At 35.3% G+C, this 25,710-nt stretch overlaps 1 protein-coding gene across 2 annotated transcripts; it reads right to left on the bottom strand.

The window, feature by feature from the left end:
* Positions 1 to 585: 585 nt before the first annotated feature.
* LOC123530007 (B-cell receptor-associated protein 31-like) lies at positions 586 to 25,687 on the bottom strand. Of its 2 annotated transcripts, none has more exons than XM_045310689.2 (8): positions 25,555 to 25,687; positions 11,722 to 11,825; positions 11,278 to 11,378; positions 10,499 to 10,646; positions 9,367 to 9,505; positions 8,694 to 8,793; positions 3,962 to 4,050; positions 586 to 3,289 (listed from the first exon to the last, which is right to left on the bottom strand). In XM_045310689.2, exons 2-8 carry the CDS (start codon positions 11,811 to 11,813, stop codon positions 3,227 to 3,229), a joined length of 732 nt encoding a protein of 243 aa, XP_045166624.2. In that variant the 5' UTR covers positions 11,814 to 11,825; positions 25,555 to 25,687; the 3' UTR covers positions 586 to 3,226. The 2 variants fall into 2 exon arrangements, with proteins under 2 accessions (XP_045166624.2, XP_053377027.1); XM_053521052.1 differs by lacking the exon at positions 25,555 to 25,687 and adding an exon at positions 24,404 to 24,433.
* Between the last annotated feature and the right edge of the window lie 23 nt (positions 25,688 to 25,710).

Here is a 25,710-nt window from a genome sequence, read left to right as displayed (position 1 = left end):
TCAAAATCCCTCCATGCATGAAGAAGAAATGCTCTGGACAAAGTTGTCATTCTTGTATCTGACCTTTGGCCTTCAAGTGTGACCTTGACCTTAGACCTAGGGACACTCTGTCTCATGATGGTGAACAATTGTGCCAAAATACATCAAAATCCCTCCATGCATGAGGAAATGCTCCCTACAGTCATTCTTGAATTTGACCTTTGACATCTAAATTTGACCTTGACCTTAAACCTAGGGACCTGGTTCTTGCGCATGACACTTCATCTCATGATGGTAAACATTTGTGCAAATTTACATAAAAATCCCTCCATTCATGAAAAAGAAATGCTCCGAACAAAGTTTGTAGACGCCACCCAGGGTGTTCCCATAATACGTCATGTCTCATATGGGCGTATAAAACCACTGTATTTGATCAACTTAGATAACTGAATAACAATAAACTAGTTTCCAGTTTCTGCATGAACACACGAAAAACAACGATTTTCCAGAATTTTAAACTATTTATTTGTAATAACTATTATCATGTCAGGTCTTCTCATGGCCATTACACGGGTTATGGACAGGAAATACACTCACAACTGATAGTGAATTAAATATATTTATTATAAATACTCTTCAGGAACGAAGACCCAATGCTTCTAAAAGGTGCACCTAAATCAAGAAACTTTATTACATATCCATCATCCACTTTCAAGTATAATCTATTTTTCATTTCTTCCAACTTCCACATATGTCATTTTTTGTTCGTTTTAGGATAGGTGAATAAAAAGTCAATATCTGCAAATGATTTCCATGCAAAAGTAAAAACGTGAACTAAAAATTACTTTTTCTGTATGTTTCCTCGTTGAAGCAAAAGTTTTTTTTTTCAAGTATTTTCCTTGAATATGTAGAAAGTGTGAACCAAAACTTATCTGTGATCCAAATGTTTCCTCAGTTATGTTCCAAGTTTGTGACTAATGGATGAGGCACCCATCATTTTTACTGGAAATATGTCTTAATGGGATATCTTTAAATGGGAATAATTAGTCTGAAACATCATTCTTTTTTTTTCCCCAAAGTTTGAGCAAGAGGATTTCAATCCTAAATATACCAAACTACCCTTTACAATGACTGGGTCTTTCATTTGTTTTGTATGAAATAAAAACCATAATGCACAAAGAGCAACACATAAGCAACAAATTAAAATCATCAATGATTAACTCCCATTAATAGTTTTTTTTTTGTTTTTTTTTTTAAATGGTTGACAACGTATTTAAAATGAAGCTTAAATATATATAAATACTCAACAGTTCAGAATTTTTTACAGTTACCTAAAATGAAAGACAGAAACAAAGATAAAAAACAAAAAACTGACAGGAAGGCAGCATTAACATCACAAATCTACAATAGTCAGCAGGACATTCAAGACCCTATGTTTTCAAAGAATTCTTTGAAAAGTTAAGAGTCTTGTTTTTGTAATATAAAAATAGTGCATTATTTATGACAAACTCTTTTTCAAACAGTTTTGCTTCAAACATACACCATTCTACAATCTGTAATCAAACATGCAGCAAGGGTTGTGGATTGTTACAGGTAAAATACTTGAACAACAAAGATGACAGCATTTTTACATCTTATAACATTTCAGACACTTCTTTACTTTCAGCTCTTCTAACAAGCCAGTGAAAAAACTACCTTCCTCACCACTGCTCGACCACCTGATTGGTATAAAGAATTTTTCCATGGCTAGTGTGAAATAAGATTTTTTGCATACAGTTCAGCATCAAAATATACAAAAAACTTCTGTATTATCTTTCTCGTAATTCAATTCTGACATCTAAATTTATCAAGATATTGTTCTTAAAATCATGAAATCTTCATTACTGTACATCCAAATTTACATGAGAATATTTTTATCGGGTTTACATTATAACACTGGGTCAGTCAGATATTTATAACATCTGATTGGTTGACCAATCCCTCACTGATCTTCAAAAGCACTGTAGCTTGATGCGTACCTTTCCAATAAGAAAAAATGTATACAATATGAAACGCTATTTAATTAGAATATATGGACATACATCTTTCAAACTAAAACATAATTCAATTTAAAATGCAGAGATACAAAAAGCCATTTGTCACAGAAAATTGAAGGCTGAAAATATGGATTTCAATGATTATTTTGTCTTGCAATTTAGTTAACCAATCACATTTCATACCAGACATGAACAAAATGACAACCCAATTTTTGTTCTATATATTTATGTGTATTCTTTAGAAAAAGATACCATTATGGTTTTAATGCATGAAAAAAAATATCAGCTACACAACAGAAAGATACATACATATTGCAAGGCAAGTCTAAAAGTAATCTACTACATTCTCACAATATTTACAACAGGAAATAAGCTGGAATTGATTTTAAGTTCTCCCACAACTAAAATATCAGAAAAAAAACTTTTACTTATGAGCAGGATTTTATCAAGATAACTTGGCAAACATTTACCCTCCAGACATGTGACTGTGACCTTTATACTGGGCAGAAATATAAAGTATGAGGTCAAGACAATTCTACATGCACTATATAAATTTGTAATACATCTACAAGCCTAAACCAGACAAATCACTTCTACAAAAATATCTTCTAAAGGACTATGGAATATATACTGGTAACCTATAATTATACTGTCTACCCATTATACATCATTAACATAATTATATTCTTATAAGCATTCCATAAAAATATGAATTTTACTCTTGTTACTGTATATTTTCCCTCAATATATCTTGCACCCTCTGGAAATTCTACATTCCAAGTTCCACCTTCCAGTTTTTAATCAGTCACAAAATCATTGTAAGTTTGAATTAACCAGACACTTACAGAACCAGTTACAGCAAACATATAAATCTCAAAACATTTAAAATACAGTTGATTAAAACACTGAGTTCTTCTACAGAACTTTTTATTTTTGCTTAAGCTACAGCAATTATAAATCTTGGCACTTTCTTTATTCAATGATAGCCAACACTTATTCTTGACCTCTCATCAAATACAAATAGTTGTATCACATCCTTACTGATCCTGTGCACCACACATATTGCATCCAACAAATACAACACTTTGCAAATAATGCTTGAAATAATGGTAAAATTAATTTAAATGTCAAACGATGGATTGCTAATGCACTCAAATTACAATAATACAGTAACATCATATTATTGAATCAGATTTTTTAAAAGACATTTTCTAGTTTGATTTCTTGCTTTCGGTATCAACTGAGCCTCCGTCAACTGCCATCTGTAACTTCTCCTGTAAACAGTGACAATACCATGAAACTGCATGAAAAAGATATCTTGAGGAAACAAAACAAAAAAAAATATATGGGGATATCTGGCTTTGTCATCCTTACTGCATACATAATGGCGATGATGCCTTACAGACTGGTTAAGTTTTTAAGACCATTAAAAAAGTTTAGGTCATGAGTGAACCTTCTACATTAATGCACAAATGCTGATATCAGCATTGTTTCAGGCTTGAGCAGGCATCCAAGTACTAGAACAATTGACCTTCATTAAGTCAGCTGTTTAGCTTTCTCATTATGATAGAATTCTACACCCCAAAGCAGGCTCAAACCGACAGAGGTGAGGGCTAGTGATATGGTGTCGACAGCCGAGAGGTCTGTTAATCATACATAATGATTCATATTACCTATCTGTACATAACAGCATATTCTCACACAAAGAAACATTAGCAAAACAACAAATGTCTTTAGCAAGGATATTATTGCTAGGGTTGGTAAAACTTCTGTCTTACCCATTAGAAATATAAGTCCCAACTCTTTACCTACCAAGGAAACAGTATTTCAAATGTACTTTTAAAGTTATTAGGAATTGAAAAACTTTACGATTTGCCTGAAAAAATCAAAATAAAAAATTCCATTTTCAAATGTGAAGAACATACATTTTGTATAAGGATACATACCATTTCTTTCATAAGTCTGTCATACTCTTTATTGGTTCCCTCAGACTGCTTTTTTAAAGTGTCAAAGTCTACCTGCTTTTTCTCCAGCTCTGAAATATAATTGACAGGCAAAAATAGACAAATTCCAGTCCTTATCAGTAAAAAAAATAACAAATTACAATCACGTGAAAAAGACCTAACTATTAATGACTTGTTCTCATTGATGATGAAACTTGACACCAATTATGACAATCAGCATTACAGGAGACTGAATAGTTAGCTTTTTTGCTGTAGTTTTACTTGTTCTTCATTAAAAAGGATGGCCATGATGGCCCTAGTTTCAGTTTTCGTAAGAGGGTCATATAAAAAAAATGTCTCTGAAATTATTTTGAAACAGGGCAAGTGTTTTCTGACTAGAAGATTTTCAAGGCTGTGGCAGGGAGGGTAGAGGGTTGGGTGGAGGTGGGGGTGGATATTCATGATACAGGATACTAAGGGACAATCGTAAGAAAACATTGTTTTAGGAGGGGTGGAGGCAACATAATACATGTATCAAGAAACAAAACAAAAACTGTAAGTGAATGTTTTTTTGATTGTTTTGTTATGAGGGGTCGGGGAGAATAATGAAAGACAAAAAAACTAATATCTAAAAAACACTGTGGGGGTAAGGCGGTCGGGTAATCATTGGTGGCAGGCAGCTTGAAGGAATTATGTAGATGGTTACCCAAGGAACATGACTGTGTAAAATTACATGCATTTTCAATTTGGCTAGCAGTTTCACCCTGAAATTTATTTCAGTTTTCCATAAAGACATTTTGAGAAATCTAGCCCCATCCCATTGCTGTCATCTTTAACACAGATCAATACAGCTTGAAAAATTGGTTAAGGGTCGCCCAAGGAACAATGCTATCAAATTATTTTTAAATCGTGGATATTCACTGGTTTCGTTTAAATAGGAAAAGATTGTCAACCTTTTCCACAAAGAAGTATGAGGTAAAATAACCGCCTCCCCACCTCCAACCTCTTGTGGAGTCATTGCTATTGAATGAAAAAATTATTTGAAACAATTTTATCTGAATCAATTTTGAAGACAAACATCCAAGGAATATTGCTATGAAATTACTTTTAAATCAAGCTAGAGGTTTCATAGGAAAAGATTTCTGTAATAGGGCCATAGAATGAAAACTAGTGCTGCCTCCTGGCAGCCACGTTTTTAACAAAACAGAATGATCTTACTGAATTTGGTAGACGGTCACTGAAAGTAGCATTGTCGTGAAAGTATTTTTAAATCAGTGATTTCAATGAAAAAGATTTTCAAAGCTTTCCATCATTATAGCAAAAATATGTAAGGAAACTAGGAATTTATCTTGGCACCATGTTTTTCACTGAAACAGTATGATTTGAAGGAGTTTCACAGTGGGTCACCAAAGGAACATTTCTGTGAAATTATTTCAAATATTAGCCAATGGTTTCTGAAGAGATTTTTTTAAGTTTTTCATTCTGGTTGCCATTTCAACCTGGAATTCGGAATGGATAACCTGTATCTGAAAGAATCTGAATGGAGACCACCCAAGAAACATTCCTGTGAAGTTTGGATAAAACTGACTTGACAGTTTATGAGTAGTTCTTTAAAGAAATTGTGGATGACAGATGGATAGACATCAGACATCCAACTATCCTATAAGAGCATTAAGTACACAATGAGCTGGGAAAAAATGATTTGTGTATTACATGGTCTATCCACTGTGCCCTGCACTATGTAGCTTCAATACTTCCTTTCACATACATGGAAGAAACAGACAAGAGGGCCATGATGGCCCTATATCGCTCACCTGTTATCATTGCACTTGAGGAGAAGAAGGTCCTCAGAAAAAATATCTAAGTCCAAAGGACAGGAACAACAAAGGGAAGAAATTTAACCAAAAAGAAAAAAAAATCTTACAAGGTATAGATATGTCAAAATACACCTAAAATTGGGAGGTACCATCTATGTTGTACCACAGAAAAGTGGTCTCGGTTTTTCCGTACGGCCAATAATAAAAAAGTTACTAAGAATAAGCTATTTATAGTAATGTAAAAGGGAAGTAATTAAAAAAAAATACATATTGTAAGTGAACAAAAGAAGGATCTGCCAAATAAATCTGTTGACATAAATGAAATTTCAGATCAGTATCTTCATTAGTTACGGAGATATAGCAATTTTAAATTGAAATAAAGGGAGATAATTTGACATAAAATCAGTCCATAGTTATCTAACCTGATTGTCTCAGTCCAACTAATAACAAAAATGAAATTTCAAGTAAGGCCTATAAGTACTTACTGATATAAATCCATTTTGATTACAATCAGGGGAGGTAATCAGATATAAAATAACTCTGGAACCTATGATAGGATCTGATTTGTCATGGAATCCAAGATTGATTGTTGTTGAAGATATTTTGGAAGTTTGAAAAAAACAAGAGCTGTCCGTAAGACAGCCAAGCTCGACTATTCGAAATTTTGTCCCAGAAGCAGGAAAATATTACCCAAAAAGGTTAAATATCAAAAGAGTTTTAAGTTCAAATGGGGGAATAATTTGACCAAAATGCATATCAATTATGGGACTTGCTGCTATCAACTAGTTTTATAACCCCGAAGGCACATGTGAAGTTTCAATTCAATATCTGCATTAGTTTTGGAGATAGAAACTTGCATGTAAAACTTTAACCAGAATTTTCAAAGTCCAAAAGGGGGCATAATTTGCCCAAAATACATGCCAGAGTTATGGGACTTGATCCAGTGAGGTTAGTAATTGATCTAGAAAAAGAAAAAATAAGTTTCAAATCTATATGCCTTTTAGTAATAGCTGTATGTACTTGCACGCAAAACTTTAACCAGAATTTGCCAAGTCCAAAAGGGGACATAATTTGGCCAAAATGAAGGTCAGAGTTATGGGACTTGCTGCTATCAACTAGTTTTATAACCCCGAAGACACATGTGAAGTTTCAAATCAATATCTGCATTAGTTTTGGAGATAGTAACTTGCATGTAAAACTTTAACGAAAATTTTCTAAGTCCAAAAGGGGGCATAATTTGCTCAAAAAACATGTCAGAGTTATGGGGCTTGACCCAGTGAGGTTGGTAATTGATCTAGAAAAAGAAAAAATATGTTTCAAATCTATATGCTCTTTAGAAATAGCTGTATGTACTTGCACGCAAAACTTTAACCAGAATTTTCTAAGTCCAAAAGGGGACATAATTTGGCCAAAATGAAAGTCAGAGTTATGGGACTTGCTGCTATCAACTAGTTTTATAACCCCGAAGACACATGTGAAGTTTCAAATCAATATCTGCATTAGTTTTGGAGATAGTAACTTGCATGTAAAACTTTAACCAAAATTTTCTAAGTCCAAAAGGGGGCATAATTTGCTCAAAATACATGTCAGAGTTATGGGACTTGACCCAGAGAGGTTGGTTATTGACCTAGAAAAAGAAAAAATAAGTTTCAAAGCTATATGCCTTTTATTGATGGCTGTATGTACTTGCATGCAAAAACTTAACCAAGGTGTGACGCCGATGCCGACCCCGACGCTGACGCCAGGGTGAGTAGAATAGCTAGACTATTCTTCGAATAGTCGAGCTAAAAATGTATAAATGAAGTCTCTATATGGCTGCAAAAGCCAAAATAGCAAATTTTGGACATTTAAGGGGCCATAACTCTGGAACCCATGATGGAATCTGGCCGGTTGAAGAAAGGAAGCAAGATCTTGTGGTGATACAAATTGTGTGCAAGTTTAGTTAAAATCAAATCATAAATGAAGCTGCTATTGTGCAGACAAGGTCAAAATAGCTAATTCTGGCCCTTTCAGGGACCATAACTCTGGAACCCATTATGGGATCTGGCCGGTTCAAGAAAGGAACCAAGATCTTATTATGACACAAGTATTGTGCAAGTTTGATTGAATTCAATTCATAAATGAAGCTGCTATTGTGCAGACAAGGTCAAAATAGCTAATTCCGGCCCTTTCAGGGGCCATTACTCTGGGACCCATAACGGAATCTTGCCAGTTCAAGAAAGGAACTGAGATCTTATGGTGATACAAGTTGTGTGCCAGTTTGATTAAAATAAAATCATAAATGAAGCCGCTATTGTGCAGACAAGGTCAAAATAGCTAATTTTGGCCCTTTCAGGGGCCGTAACTCTGGAACCCATAATGGGATCTGGCCAGTTCAAGAAAGGAACCGTGATCTTATGGTGATACAAGTTGTGTGCAAGTTTGGTTAAAATAAAATCATAAATGAAACCTCTATCGTGCAGATAAGAAATTGTTGACGCACAAAAATAGCAAATTCTGGCCCTTTAAGGGGCAATAACTCTAGAACCCATGATGGGATCTGGCCAGTTTTTGAAAGGAACTGAGATATCATGCCAATTCATGTTCTGTACAAGTTTGATCAAAATTGCTTACAAAATGTGGTCTCTATCTTGTTCACAAGAAATTATGGACGGACGACGGACGGACGAAGGGTGATCACAAAAGCTCACCCTGTCACTATGTGACAGATGAGCTAATAAAACATTTGCAGTAAGAGTAATAATGGGCATAAACATGAGCACAATAAACTTTGACTTTTCCACTAGGAAAAGAAAATCATATGATACATTTACAAATTTCACTATGCACTTATATACAAAGACAACTGTTATATCTTAACTCAGGTCCAGTGCTTATATAACCCCTTTTAGAGAAACGACAGAGAGATGTAGAACTACCTTTCTTAGTTTTCGCCAGTTCTTGTCTGGCTTCATCTAGTTCCTGTGCAAGATCTTTTTCTCTCTTTACAGCATCAACATCAGTGTCATCAGCTCTAGCCTAAAGATTAAGTAAATCTGTCTTTATAGTGTTACACAATACAGTCAGCACTGTGTAAAGCAAACTCCTTCCATCTAGCAAAATCTTTTTGTAATATTCAGTTTTTTTGAAACATATAGAAACAAATGCCTTATTATGCACAGCATTTGTATACAGTACAGATTTACGTAATAGATAAACTTATTGAACTTGCTCGAATTTCGTCTAGTTATTAAATGTGTACTAACTGAATGTAATTTATATGACTTACTGAATTCTGTCAATCTCTTAATAATGAAAAGCTGATTATAGTTAAATGTAACTCACTTTAATTTGCAATTGATTAAGACATTTTTTCTTTCCTTCAAAACATACCGGTATAGATAATTTACATTACTTACCAGTATAATGAAAAGGCATAAAATGCATATTGTAAAGCAAAGCATATATTATTAGCAATTATTTTACAATGACACCGAACTTTCAATGATATGCTATTTAAGCTGATGAATTTTAGTATAAGACTAAGCTTCTGAAATGTCGTCCTTCAACAGGTTACATAAGTTTTAGCACATAAGAAGAGAACTTCTTTACCATATTTGAGAGATTTTCTTTCTCTTCCATTAACTTTTTCGCAGCATCTGTAGCAGACTGTGCCTGTTTTTGACTTGCATCAGACTGGGCCTGTAACTGTGCTTGCTGGGAAATCAGGGTACACAGTCTACGGATTATGCTGGAAAAAATGATAGATATGTATCTCTCAGCATCAATAAAACACTTCTTTCATACCATACTACCAAAATATTACTGTCACTTACGGATTCCAATATGTGGGATTTTTACTAATGAATATATGATCAATCAGCAAAAGTTGTAAAGAAACAATTTAACAAATTTTGATTGAAGAATTGTTCTGTGTATTAATATTAAAATATCTTTTGCAACTCTAGAACCACTCCATTAATCATTACTTACCTAACACAAGGTAATTTTAATTCTAATGCACTCTATAGATACAATTACATTTAATTTGTAACAGCATATTTTTGATACAATGTTTAATTAAAATTCCTGTCTGAATAGTATAACCCATAGTCTTGTTTCCACTACAGTTAGATGTGAATCATGTTTCTACAATTATCAAAATACTTCATAATGGTTATCTTTTTTACTTATTGGATGAATTATCATTTTCACCAGTCTCATGATACTCCCTTCACTTTCAGGAAATAGGGCCAATATTTACAAGGAAAAGGGAAACTATATAACAGTTTTGTAAACATGGTAATATTTTAGTTGAAATACAGACCAAAACTTCATCTTTGCAGACAACCCTGAGTTAGGTTTCCATAAACCTTACACAATATTGAAAATGAAACCCACCTCCCCCTCAAAACAAGAAACGGACAAATAACTTCCCATACCATATTCAACTCCCTTAACCTAGACAAAAGTTCATTAGTTCAAGCGTACAATTTGTTTTGAAAAAGTAAGAGTAGAGCAAATTTGTATACCATGTATACAAAATAAAGCTTGTGGGATTACAAACAGTAGTAAAAACTTTTCTTTTGCCGCTGTTTTACAAGGGAACAATCTGTGTAACCTGCTTAAAATAATAAGCTGAAAAGTGCAAGGACAAGGAATGCCCCAGCATTTCCCTAGTCCTAAGTTAAATGACAACTAGCTATTGTCCGTCATATCCTGTAGAGAATATTACTATACTTACAACCATAAGAAGAGAGCAAATCCAGCTATATATAGATTTCTCTGTGCACGGAACAATTTCATGTGGGCAAGGTTCTGTTGTTCTGGATTATGCTTCATGTCAACCTCAGATGTAGGACCCGCATATTTACTTACTTCACGATAAGCATCTGTTACAGAAAAAAAAAAACATATTTGAAATTCAATAAAATATCTTGAAAATATACCAAATATATATAAATTGCAACAAAACATTAAAATATTTTATGCAAAAGTAAATATAAAATGCCAAATTTAACAAAACAAATCTTTGCAATGTGACAACTTAACTTTCTAAAGAAAATATGAGACTGATCTTAACAGCTGGATCTAAATGCTGTAAATCTATCATGTCAATAATTCAAAGGCTGTATCTCCAGACACAGGAAAAATCTAAGACTGTAAATATATTAAGTGGATAAGTTTCTATTACTTACCAAACAAAGTATTTTAAGGTTAAAATAGAGATTCTCTTTATTACATATTTATTTGTAATTTCACTTCCAACACAAAATAAATGTTTGCAAACTATTTGTAATAAAATAGACACACTGCTTTTAAACAAATACTTAAATATTATGTCCCTATATCAAGGCAAAAATGCTTCGCGCAGGTATCTGCCAAGCTGAGAACTCCAAAGAACATAAGAGTTATCATTATCAGATAACAACAACCTTAGATTGGCAGACCCAGTCCGGCTCAGAGAATATTTACTTGAATGCAGGAAATTGGCAATGAATGCCAGGGCAACAAAACACTTACCAAAGAAGAGCAGCAACAGAATGGCAATGAAAACATTGAAGTAGATATGTGAATAAGCTGCCACCTTGTTTATGAGCCCAGAACGAAAGATTTTCTGCCATCTAAAACAGTAAGTTACAAATAAATATAAAAAGTTCATAAGTTGTAATATCAATCAATATTCAGGTTTTACTTTCATTAATAATAGCAAGCAGTTTCAATAGAATTGGTAATATTCACTTTAATTTCTAAGAATATTTTATTAAGGTAGTGTTTTGAATCAGTCAAAATTTTCACATCAATCAATCGTCATTAAAATTGCCTGATCACCAATTAAATCATGATAAAAATCCTTTCTTAAACAATGGTACTGGTACTTCTTACTGAAGAAAATTATTAATCTTAATTGGCCTTAACCTTAAATATTAAATACCAAAGAAATGTATTTGAGAAAAAGTTTCATACCTTGATGGAGAAATGAAAGGTAAGAGAAGCAGAGACACCAGACCAATCTCTCCATACAAAAACACAGCTATAAATGTCCACTGTAATGTCATACTGTAATTATCCTGCAAATACAAACATGTTTAACCTTTAGCATGCTAGATAAATTGTCGTCTGCTGGAAATGTCGTCTGCTAAAATTGTAAAGTTCATTCAATTTGCTCCAAAATTGGAAGAAATATTGTTAGAGTAGCAAACAGCTTGGAACCTGATCAGACGCCGATCGGCGTCTGATCTGGTTCCAAGCTGTTTGCAAAGGCTGTTAAATTCGCCTGCAGCAGGCTAAGGGTTAATTCACTGATTACATACTTCAAATACATTTTCATTCAAATTAAGGTATTTGTCTTTTAGATGTGTTAAATAGTTATGGCTGTTTCCAACCATTGCTTATCAACAGTACACCTACCAAAGACAAGTATACAAATTCATGACAGGCCAGTGCTTGGATATCAAATGTTTAGAAAGCTAAAACGTCACGCCTATTTTAAACTTTCCAGAGTTTGCATCTATGGAAATTCATAACTTGTGTCTAAAGTACAAAACGTATGATACTGGGGGTTTTACAAGGGATTCAATACAAAATCCTCTTTGTTTAGCAGCTATCACCTTATCTACTTCATCCATTCAGTTTGGTTAAACATACTACTGATTGTACACAGCAAACCAATTTTTTTTTTAATTGCATAAAACTGATTTTTGAGTCGGCTAAAGGCTGAAAGCCTTTTGACGAGTCCTTGCTGTTCAGCGATTCTCTAAATGGACCGAATAACACGTGAAGGGATGTAGTTCCATTATATTTCTCAAATTTCAAACAGTTCACTGCATGAATGGAGTTAAGTTGTGTCAATTCCCTTTGCTATGACCAATATACGATGTAATCTGTCATATTTATGACTTGTAATTTTGCAATACTCGAATGTAACTCATTAAGCATAAATGTGCATTTTAAGAATTGCGCAGGCTTACAAAGCTTGAGTAACATCCAGCGAAAGACAAAAAATAGTTCCACAGGGCTCCAGATAAGATGCGTATTAGCGTAAATTACGTATAGAAATAATGCAAATACGCATGTCTAATAATTTCTAAGCGTATAAAAACGTATATAAAACTACAGAAACGCACACAATGCTTTTTTAAAAACAAAATCTGAATCGTCTGGATGCGTTAGGTAACATAGCCGATCAGCCTTAATTCTCCCACATTGAACGTATACACGCATCCTATGATTTCTATAAACTTTGCGTGGTTTGAATTTTGCAGTCAGTAAACGGATAAATTATCGGAAGAAGAAGCTCTTACTGGTTTGTTTAGTTACTACTGATATTAACGAGAGCACCGCCTTGCGGGTGCTGACGCTCATCTGATTTTTTTTTTGTATAATAGAAATATTGTCCTACCCATGATTTTCTAAGTCTAAAAAGGGCCATCATTCTTGCAAAAAGCAGGATAGAGTTATGTTTCTTGATGTACAGTGTCCACTTATGATTGTGAAAAACTGCTGCAAGTTTTAAAGCAATAGCTTTGATAGTTTATGAGAAATTTGCCTTAAACATAATACTCAACCAAGAAAATGATTTTCTAAGTCCAAAAGGGGCAATAATTATTGCAAAAAGCAGGATGGAGTTATGTTGCTTGCTGTACAGGGTCAGCTTATGATGGTGAACAAGTGTTGCAAGTTTCAAAGCAATAGCTTTGATAGTTTAAGAGAAAAAGTTGACCTAAACATAAAACTTAACCAAGAAATCTGATATTTTCTAAGTCCAAAAGGGGCCATAAATCTTGCAAAAAGCAGGATGGAGTTATGTTTCTTGCTGTACAGGGTCAGCTTATGATGGTGAACAAGTGTTGCAAGTTTCAAAGCAATAGCTTTGATAGTTTAGGATAAAAGCTGACCTAAACACAAAACTTAACCAAGAAAACTGATTTTCTAAGTCCAAAAGGGGCAATAATTCTTGCAAAAAGCAAGATGGAGTTATGTTTCTTGATGTACAGGGTCTGCTTATGATGGTGAACAAGTATTCCAAGTTTCAAAGCAATAGCTTTGATAGTTTAGGAGAAAAGTTGACCTAAACATAAAACTTAACCAAGAAATCTGATATTTTCTAAGTACAAAAGGGGCCATAAATCTTGCAAAAAGCAAGATGGAGTTATGTTTCTTGCTATACAGGGTCAGCTTATGATGGTGAATAAGTCTTCCAAGTTTCAAAGCAATAGCTTTGATAGTTTAGGAGAAAAGCTGACCTAAACATAAAACTTAACCAGGCAACGCCGACGCAGACGCAGACGCCGACGCCGACAACCGCTCAAGTGATGACAATAACTCATCATTTTTTTTCAAAAAATCAGATGAGCTAAAAATGATTTTAATTCTTATTTTTCGAGAAATAAACAAATCAGCGAAACATTAATTTGTATTTTCTTGTAGTTTTTGAAATCAGAAGTAGATCGTCTATGCTTGGCTGCTTTCACGAAACGAAACGACTTTTTTATGAAAAGATTTAAATAAGAGGTAATTTAACCGTGAACTTCAATGTCAGATACTGCCAATTGCTGCTAAATGTCTCCGTATCATCACAATTTGTAAAATATATTGTTGAAACTGGAGAAAAGTGTAATCGTATCCGGATATAATATTTTGGGTAAATATCAAGCTGTGTTATGAAATTTTAAGAAAAAAAACAACTAAAAACAAACTGAAACTGGTAGACTATATTGTCAGTACATCAATCATTAGCCGACTCAGGCCCTTCAGGCCTTCGATTTTTATTGCAATCTTAGAGATGTTCATTTTCTATCGATAAGGAAACATCTGCACAAATTTTGGAGAACAATCTCTATATTGGTAAGACCAACCTTAACATAACAAAATATTCTTAACTAAATCAAAACCTGAAATGTTTGTCATTCCTTACTGTAATAAGTAAATACTCCATCATACTAGAGTAAAATTAATTTCCTAAAACACAAGTATCAGCCATTCATATATCTTCAATCATTTTTCTAAATGAGGAAATGGGAAAGTTTTATATCAATATTATATAGCATTACCGGCATTTAAGTGGACAATGTAAATACACAAGTGTTAGCCATATTTGCTATCATAATAAATTGGCTCAAGTTTTAGCTTTAGATCCATTTGTGATTGTGATTGTTTTTCGCCCTCCCACAAAAATGGTTTAAACAAACCGACAATGCAAGATTTTGCACAAACAACATTGGACACATGCACATTCACAAAGATAATGGTAACACTATGGTGGGGGGAATAACAAAAGCTGTCACAGGAGACAGCGCGCTAAACTATTTCAATGCTGGCTGGTGAAACTAGGCATATTTGATGAAGCTGGAGGTGTCACTGGAGTGTTTAATTACTCCAATGTGGATGAAGATATTGGACAACAGCTTAAGTCTGTGTCAAAAGTATTTACACATGTAGCAACAACAGAGGTAGAGAAGTGTATCAAAACATTAAGTACCGGTAAGTATAAAAGGGGCATAGAGTATTCATGGAAATTTCTGCAAAAGTAATGCACAATGACACTGCGACACATCATGTGACTAATAATGTGGAGCAACTATTTGAAGTTTGAATAAAATTAGTAAGATAGAACAGAAGTGCATCACTACTTGAACCTGAAATTCTAGCAAAAAGGGGACATAACTCATAGCATTTTGGTGCTACCATCATGAACATTGTGTCATATGATGTGGGTGACCATGTGGAACAACCTTTTTAATTTTGAATAAAATCCATTTAGTTATGACAACACAGATATAGTGCAAAAGCAGGGCTTACATTTTAGGGAGAAGTCACTTCTCCCTCAGCTAAGATTAGGGAGAAGTGGGGAGATTTTAGGGAGAAGTGGAGAGATTTTGGTACAACGACATGCCAGACAAAAAAAGGAACTAAATAGACTGTAACTGTTTTTAGCTCACCTGTCACATAGTGACAAGGTGAGCTTTTGTGATCAACCTTCATCCGTCGCCAGTCCGTCTGTGCGTCCGTCCCGTGCGTCAACAATTTCTTGTCTGCATGATAGTGGTTTCATTTATGATTTTATTTTAACCAAACTAGCACACAGCTTGTATCACCATAAGATCTCGGTTCCTTTCTTGAACAGGCCAGATCCCATTTAGGGTTCCAGAGTTATGGCCCCTGAAAGGGCCAAAATTAGCTATTTTGACCTTGTCTGCACAATAGCAGCTTTATTTATGATTTGATTTTTACCAAACTAGCACACAACTTGTATCACCATAAGATCTCGGTTCCTTTCTTGAACTGGTCAGATTTCATCATGGGTTCCAGAGTTAGGGCCCCTGAAAGGGCCAGAATTAGCTATTTTGACCTTGTCTACACAACAGCAGCTTCATTTATGATTTTATTTTAACCAAACTTGCACACAACTTGTATCACCATACATCTAGGTTCCTTTCTTGAGACCTGGCCAGATTGCATCATGGGTTCCAGAGTTATGGCCCCTGAAAGTGCCAGAATTAGCTATTTTGACCTTGTCTGCACAATAGCAGCTTCATTTATGATTTGAATTTAATCAAACTTGCACAAAACTTATGTCACCATAAGATCTGAGTTCCTTTCTTGAACTGGCCAGATCCCATAATGGATTCCAGAGTTATAGCCCCTGAAAGGGCCAAAATTAGCTATTTTGACCTTGTCTGCACAATAGCAGCTTCATTTATGATTTGATTTTAACCAAACTTGCACAAAACTTGTATCACCACAAGATCTTGGTTCCTTTCTTGAACTGGCCAGATTCCGTCATGGGTTCCAGAGTTATGGCTCCTTAAAGGTCCAGAATTTGCTATTTTGGCTTTTGCAGCCATATAGAGACTTCATTTATGGTTTTATTTGACACAAACTTCCAAAATATCTTCAACAACAATAAATCTTGGATTCCATGACAAATCAGATCCATTCGTAGGTTCCAGAGTTATTTTATATCTGATTACCTCCCCTGATTGTAATACAAGAGGGCCAAGATGGCCCTAGGTCGCTCACCTAAGAAACACTCCATAACAGTGTAAAACATGTTTGACCTAGTGATTTCATGGAAACAAATATTCTGACCAATTTTCATTAAGATTGGACCAAAAAATTGGTCTCTTGCGATAAAACAAGCATTTTCTTAGATATGACCTAGTTTTTGACCCTAGATGACCCATGTTCAAACTCGACCTAGATTTTATCAAGGCAATCATTCTGACCAAAATTCATGAAGATCAACTGAAAAATACAGCCTCTATCACATACAGAAGTTTTTTCTTTGATTTGACCAAGTGACCTAGTTTTTGACCTCAGATGATCCATATTCAAATTCGACCTAGATTTCATTAAGGCAATCAACCTGACCAAATTTCATAAATATCAACTGAAAAAAAACAGTCTCTATCGTATACACAAGATTTTTCTTTAATTTGACCTAGTGACCTAGTTTTTGACCTCAGATAACCCATATTCAAAACTGACCTAGTTTTCATCAAGGCAATCACTCTGACCAAATTTCATGAAGATCAATTGAAAAATACATCCTCTATTGCATACACAATGTTTTTCTTCGATTTGACCTAGTGACCTAGTTTTTGAGCCCAGATGACCCATTTTCGAAATCAGCCTAGATTTTATCAAGGTAATCATTCTGGCTAAATTTCATGAAGATCAGTTGAAAAATACAGCCTCTATTGCATACACAAGGTTTTTCTTTGATTTGACCTAGTGACCTAGTTTTTGACCCCAGATGACCCATTTTCGAACTTGGTCTAAATTTCATCAAGGCAATCATTCTGACCAAAATTCATGAAGATCAATTGAAAAATACAGCCTCTATCGCATACACAAGGTTTTTACGTGATATGACCTAGTGACCTAGTTTTTGACCCCAGATGACCCATTTTCGAACTCGGCCTAGATTTCATCAAGGTTATCATTCTGACCAAAATTCATGAAGATCAATTGAAAAATACTGCCTCTATCGCATACACAAGGTTTTTCTTTGATTTGACCTAGTGACCTAGTTTTTGACCCGAGATGACCCATTTTCAAACTCGGCCTAGATTTCATCAAGGCAATCATTCTGACCAAAATTCATGAAGATCAATTGAAAAATACAGCCTCTATCGCATACACAAGGTTTTTCTTTGATTTGACCTAGTGACCTAGTTTTTGACCCGAGATGACCCATTTTCGAACTCGGCTTAGATTTTATCAAGGTTATCATTCTGACCAATATTCATGAAGATTAATTGAAAAATACCACCTCTATCGCATACACAAGGTTTTTCTTTGATTTGACCTAGTGACCTAGTTTTTGACCCGAGATGACCCATTTTCGAACTCGGCCTAGATTTCATCAAAGTTATCATTCTGACCAATATTCATGAAGAAGAAATGAAAAATACAGTCTCTATCGCATTCACAAGGTTTTTCTTTGATTTGACCTAGTGACCTAGTTTTTGACCCGAGATGACCCATTTTCAAACTCGGCCTAGATTTCATCAAGGTTATCATTCTGACCAATATTCATGAAGATTAATTGAAAAATACAGCCTCTATCGCATACACAAGCTAAATGTTGACAGACGACGGACGACAGACGCCAGACGACGGACGACGGACATCGAGCGATCAGAAAAACTCACCTGAGCATTGCTCAGGTGAGCTAAAAAATGGATTTATATCAGTAAGTCCTATAGGACTTATTTGAAATTTTATTATTGTCATTACTTGGACTGAGCCAATGAGGGTAGATAACTATGGACTGATTTTATGTCAAATTACCTCCCTTTATTTCAAATTAAAATGGGTAATGAAGATACTGATCTGAAATTTCATTTATGTCAACAGATTTATTTGGCAGATCCTTCTTTTGTTCACTTACAATCATTTTTTTTTTTTAATTACTTCCCTTTTACATTACCATAAATAGCTTATTTTTCGTAACTTTTTTATAATTGGCCGTAGGGAAAAACTGAGACCACTTTTCTGTGGTACAACATGGATGGTACCTCCAATTTTTAGGTGTATTTTGACATATCTGTACCTTGTAAGAATTTTTTTTTTCTTTTTGGTTAAATTTATTCCCTTTGTTGTTCCTGTCCTTTGGACTTAGATATTTTTTCTGAGGACCTTCTTGTCCTCAAGTGCAATGATAACAGGTGAGCGATATAGGGCCATCATGGCCCTCTTGTTATATATGCCATCTGAAAGGCGGGCGGGCTGCATCCACAAACTTTGTCCAGAGCATTTCTTCTTCATGTTTTGAGGGATTTTGATGTAACTTGGCACAAATGTTCACCACCATGAGGCAGAGTGCCGTGCACAAGAACCAGATCCCTAAGTCTAAGGTCAAGGTCACACTTAGAGGCCAAAGGTCGAACGCACGGACTGATGACGGACGAAGGGTGATCACAAAAGCTCACCTTGTCACTATGTGACAGGTGAGCTAAAAAGAAATAAAGCTTCCAGTCGGTACAAGGTATAACAAGAGCTGTCCGTAAGACAGCTCGCTCACTTTTCTCAGTGCTTGACTCTGAATCAGAGCTTTACCAGTAAAAACAAGAAGCTGCGTTCAATAAACGCTTGATGCCCCTGTTGGCATCCTTGTCGATACAAAGCCAAAATGAGGTCAAGGTGAAGGTCAAACTGAGGTCAGGTGATGTCTGAAGATGAGGATTGGTCACAGGTTACATCTACATAAGTATCAAGTCATTCTAGTAAGGGGTATTGATGCTAGACAAAACGGTCCCATTTGGTTAACCAAGAGATGGCCCATATAAAGCAACCTAAGTCCAAAATGAGGTCAAGGTCAAACTGAGGTCAGGTGATGTCTGAAGATGATGGATTGTCACAGGTTACATCTGCATTAGTATCAAGTCATTCTAGTAAGGGGTATTGATGCTAGACGAAACGGTCCCATTTGGTTAACCATGAGATGACCCATAAAAAGCAATTTTAGTCCAAAATGAGGTCATGGTCAAACTGAGGTCAGGTGATGTCTGAAGATGAGGAATGGTCACAGGTTACATCTGCATTAGTATCAAGTCATTCTAGTAAGGGGTATTGATGCTAGACGAAACGGTCCCATTTGGTTAACCAAGAGATGGCCCATATAAAGCAACCTAAGTCCAAGATGAGGTCAAGGTCAAACAGAGGTCAGGTGATTTCTGAAGATAAGGAATGGTCACAGAATACATCTGCATTAGTATCAAGTCATTCTAGTAAAGGATATTGATGCTAGACGAAACGGTCCCATTTGGTTAACCTCGTACGAACGGACGGACAGGACAATCACTATATGCCTTCCGCATCAGTAGATGCCGGGGGCATAAAAATTCCAAGTTAAAAAGGGACATAACTCTGTCAAAATTAAAATCAGAGTTATGGGAATTGTGTCTCCTGGTGTAGACTTTGATACAATGTAGTTGATAACTATTTTGAGTTTCAAGTCAAAAGCTTTAATTGTAACAGAGATATTTGACAAAACAAGCAAGAGCTGTCAGTGGACAGGGTGCTCGACTATTCTCAGTACTTGATAGTATATTATAAGCTATGAGTAAAACTTTAACATTACAATAAGCATATTCCAAGTCGAAAAGGGGCCATAATTCAGTCAAAATGCTTGATAGAGTTGCCTCCTCCTTTTTACAGACTGGGGTCATGATGGTAAACAAGTATGCAAAATATGAAAGCAATATCCCAATGGACTTTGAAAATATTTGGGATGGTACGCAAACTTTAACATTTGTGTGACGCTAACGCTCACGCCGGGGAGAGTAGGATAGCTCCCCTATTCTTCGAATAGTCGAGCTTAAAATATAGATCAACTGGAACAGTCCTTTAACAGCAAAAAGATGCTGTAGCAAAGGGGTGGGTGGGGGAGGGGTGCCCCCTCCTGCATGGGGGGTATGGGGGGTCACCCCAGAAAATTTTGTGTTACTACAACTCATTTTGGTGCATTCTGGTGCATTTCAGAGTGAAAAACATAGTCGTATTTTCAGTGATTAATAAGCATCATTTACATGTACAACAAGAAAAGATATTAGGTCATAAAAATCCTATGGAGTTGTTTGCTGAATGACAATTAAAAGTTCATCAATTTTAAGTTGCTAAAAATGTTCATTTACTATTTATTGTACATAAAACAACACAATTTTAGCACTGCACACAGATCTATTTGTATTTTAAAGTTTATGTCTTCTATTTCTGCGGAGTTTATTTGCTGAAAACTTATCCATTTTAAGTTCTTGAAAATGTCAACTGTTTGTTGTACATACATGTAAAACAACACAATCTGAGACTGTCATCCAGGGAAACGCTGGTTTCCATTTTGGATCAATGGCCATTTGGCATGGCTGGGAGGGATTCTGAAATTGTGACCGGGGCCTCCATGGCCGAGTGGTTAAGGTCGCTGGCTTCAAATCACTTGCCCCTCATCGATGTGGGTTCGAGCCTCACTCGGGGCGTTGAATTCTTCATGTGAGGTTCTTCATGTGAGGAAGCCATCCAGCTGGCTTACAGAAGGTCGATGGTTCTACCAAAGTGTCCGTTCGTGTTGAAATAATGCATGGAGGGTATTTCAAACTTTTCTCTACAAGTTCTATTTTGAATGTGACGACAGAAAACATTAATTCTTGCATTGTCTTTTCGATATTCCGCCCGAGAAAACACATTTCATACATGTGAAAAACATTAATATTACGGCGATAATTGTTCAAAAGCATTTTACCGTGTTGCACAAGGACTTCGGACACTTTCTATATGAATTTGCCTACTCCAAGAGTGAAAAAATAAACCACTAAGAAGTAAGTATTTAACTATATATGCCATCAAAATACATATTTCAGATTATTTCTTTAAGTCAAATTTTCAATATTTGTTTCATAAAACGGTGATTTTTGTTCTAAATAGAATTACGTACCCTGTTATATAGATATAAAGAGTGCTTTGCTTTATACAGCATTGTTCCCACCCGTGCATCAAAACCATATCTGGCCAGCATATGTAGCTATTAATTACACACATTTTCTGTGACTATTGTGTTGATGCAAGGGGTGGAACAGTACTTTTAAACAAAAAATATAACTACAGGGTATTCCCAAATGTAAAGTAACCAATACTCTTTATATTCATTTCTAATAAATTGATAGTCACATATTTTTACATCTGTTTGTAACTCAAATACTATACAAATGTTTGAAAGGGTACACATAGGCATGTTATACATGTATAGTAGTGAGAGAAGCAAATACTGTGAATTCATAATTATTCGTTGGGTTCAATTTTCATTGGCTTATCCTGGTTGTTTGTTGCAGTAGATTGGCAAATATGTGCTTTAACATACTTGCAACACACCAGTTAATCTTCTGCACGCCCCCATCGCGACCTGCACACCACTAGCGACGAGGATGTAATTTATTTTCCGTTTTGTTTTTATTATTTTTTGTATTTCTTACATATTTTTCATTTCTTTATTTTTTCATCTTCTTCTGTGCGTTTATATTTATTTTTTTAGACACATACTAAATGTCACACGCATTCATCACTTCTTGTTCTTCCTTCTGTGAAAACTGAATTAACTAGGCCTAAACACCAAAAAAAGAGGCAATATGTGCACAGCAGTTAATCAGATCCTGACTATAGCCTATCCAACAGAAATAACGCTTAGCATTGATATGCCTGTGATGCATAGGTCAAGAACAGTTGCTTCATGGCAGGCCATATCATTGACGGATTCACATTCATTGTGATGTCACGGAAGTGATGTGTCAAGTCGCTTTCCATGCAGATGGCATATATAAATACGGCTAGACTCGAAAACGAACTAAAAGGTCCAGCCGAGTTTCAGGTGGATTTTTTATGCAGCGACCTGCTTCTACTTTAGCCCTACAAATGCCAACAACTTCAGCCCTGATTAGACAACATTAGATTGCTTGTTGTCAGACTTATCCCGATTTAACTTTTTCTGATACAGCTTCCTTAGGCAAGCCCACAAAGACCTGTCATTTCGGATATATTTTTATTACATGTTTAAGCCAAATGAGCCGTGCCATGAGAAAACCAACATAGTGGCTTTGCGACCAGCATGGATCCAGACCAGCCTGGGCATCTGCGCACTCTGGTCAGGATCTATGCTGTTCATTTTCAAAGCCTATTGGAATTAGATCAACTGTTTGCGAACAGCATAGATCCTGACTAGTCTGCATAGATGCACAGGCTGGTCTGGATCCATGCTGGTCGCAATTGCACTATGTTGGTTTTCTCATGGTGCGGCTCAAATGTTATCTGTGCCACTGGTACTTATCCCAAGCAAGAACCAACCCTACAGTCTTGATAAGATGACTGCCTTTTCTTAGTATTAATGTTATACAGCACACAAATATCTGCCATCATTTACAACAGAACTACACAGACATGTACAAGTACTTAAATAACTACCTGAACCTGTAATAAAACTGACCGGTCACTTATACATGTATACCTATTCACATATGTAATGCATCAATATCTTTACATTACGAACAGTGTATAGATAAATCATGTACAGGCTGTTTGCAAAAATATTGTTCTATTTTTTATTTATTTATATGATTTTAATCTTAAAATGTTATTTTTTCCTTAAATAAACAGACTTTGTCGCTTTATTCAACTGGAATTCATATATATATACCCTGGCCTAGATAAAATAAGAAAAACATCTTGATAGGAACAGATACAAACCAGTTTCTGCTGTAATAAGTTAACTTACACATTGGTTTATCATTGACTCGAAACGATTTGGGTATTGTTTAAATACTTAATGAGAATTTTGCCTTCAAAATGTAGGCTAGAAGCATATGATAGTGTCCGAAGTCCTTTTTGACTTAATTCCTTACATTGTCTTTCCTTGATTGCGAAAAACATTTGTACGATAATTGTTGAATCATCTGTCATTATATCTAATGACATGTATAATGTTAAAACTTGCGAAAACAGTCACTTTCATGTACACATCACAAGATGCCGCCTGTCAAAGGATTTAAAGGTGGAGCTGCGATAAAATTTACGTCACACGTTCCACATATAGGAAGCTGCCATTGGTTTATCGGTTATCTTAACTGGCATCGCTTTACCTAAACTATCAGGTAGCACGTGGAAGCTTCTCGAATACACTATCGAATTAATCGGGGTGTTTATTGGGATGATTTTATGACATGTCGCTTCGGCAATTAAGGGATGACGGGGGAAATAAGGGATGTTGAATATACAACTCAAAGTCCGAAGGCATGTCGCATGCGACAAGCGATAATAGCCTGGCGAGAACCCTGACACATAATCGGCCTACTCCGGATTATCGGCGTATTCGCTTTGTTACCAAATGTCAATTTTCGTGTCAAGAAAAAATATAATCTAATGCTGCAAACCTTTTAATTGGTCAAAACTTCCCAAATTTCTCTGACGTGTTTCTTTAGATTATGAACTTACCAACTGGTAGTACCAGTGAAATATAACTTACACTGAATCTTATATATTTGCCTTTTTAGCAGCTGGCGACTGGCAAAGACAGTTGGCTTTGTCCAAATATAAGCAAAATTACTTTAACAGTTTCGAGAGGATATCAGTTGATAGGAAATTACAGTTACAAACAAAATACCTTTCTGCAACACATGGAGTCATCAGCATTCACTGTCAATCAGTATTACGACTAAGATCGCCTATCATTCATTCATTCAAATAATTTATAGACAGAGTCCGTTGTTTACATTTTTAATCGTAACTGGTACTCTTGTAAAAAAACTTTTTTTTAAAAATCTAAGAATGCGAAGAGCTATGGTCTACAGTCTCTAAGTCTGGGCCCCTAAATTAAAATAGCTAGATTTATCTACGGCACGTATATAGTTATTCATCTGTGTTCTCTGCATATACTGAGGCAATTTTTTCGATGTTTTCCGGTTCCGGTTTATGTACACACCGCAGACTGGTTGTCTCCATGAACATCCGTGCACCCCGAATCAGTCACAGAAATTCGTAAACCAGGCCAACATCGATTCTTTTACTTCTTTTTCGTAATGAAAACTGTACATGCAAATGAAAAACACTTTTAAAACAGTAAGGAAGTGTAAAGGCCATCAAGTTCCTGCGTGGAGTGCAAACAAATAAAAAAAATTCCTAAAGCCAGTGCGAGAACGCTGAATGACGTCACCGTCACAGCTTCCCATAAATTTTGCAAAGTATGATATTAGCTATAAGAGGTATGATGACACTAAATGTAAACTTCACTGTTAGAGCGAAGTTTCACTTTCTTTTGAGTGCTGAATATTTCTTTGTAAGTAGTTATATAAAAGATAAATCCCCATACTAGGCGGTGCCTTAATTCATATTATCCCTGATTACAGCAAACTATATCACTTTGAGCTAAGAAACGGCATGCACTCTGCAATTTACATTAACAAAAAAAGTTAATTCCAATATTAAAAAGTGTTTAAGGTAATGATTTATCATTAGCTGTTTATGCAGAAAACTATTTTACCAAAGAAAACATTTTTTAACTGTTTATTATGTTATATTAATTTTTTTTCTAGCAAAGTTTGGCAAAAATAAGTACAAAAAAGATGGACCGAAAAATGGGGGTTTGGAATCATCAAGGGGAAAAATGACCAAAATAGGGACGAGTTGACTGGGGGACGAGTTGACTGTAAATCGTGCCAATGTCTATATACACATAGATATTTCACTTTAACATAATTTTTTGTCATTGCATCAGTTTGTAAACATGTATAATTTAAACCTGAAAAGCTGACATACCGAAAAAAACAACAAAAATTCTCTTTTCCTGTGTCTGGCGTGATTATGACCGATTCTGACAGGTAACTTACTTCCGCTAGACTGGGGACCAAATTATTTTCAAAAAACAATATTTTGTACGAATACCTTCGATACAGTCAAATTATCTAGTTCCGC

This window comes from Mercenaria mercenaria, chromosome 13 (genome assembly GCF_021730395.1).
Source record: "Mercenaria mercenaria strain notata chromosome 13, MADL_Memer_1, whole genome shotgun sequence".
Lineage (NCBI taxonomy): Eukaryota > Metazoa > Mollusca > Bivalvia > Venerida > Veneridae > Mercenaria > Mercenaria mercenaria.
The sequence above is the reverse complement of the archived record's forward strand: the minus strand, read 5'-3'. Positions and strand labels throughout refer to the sequence as shown.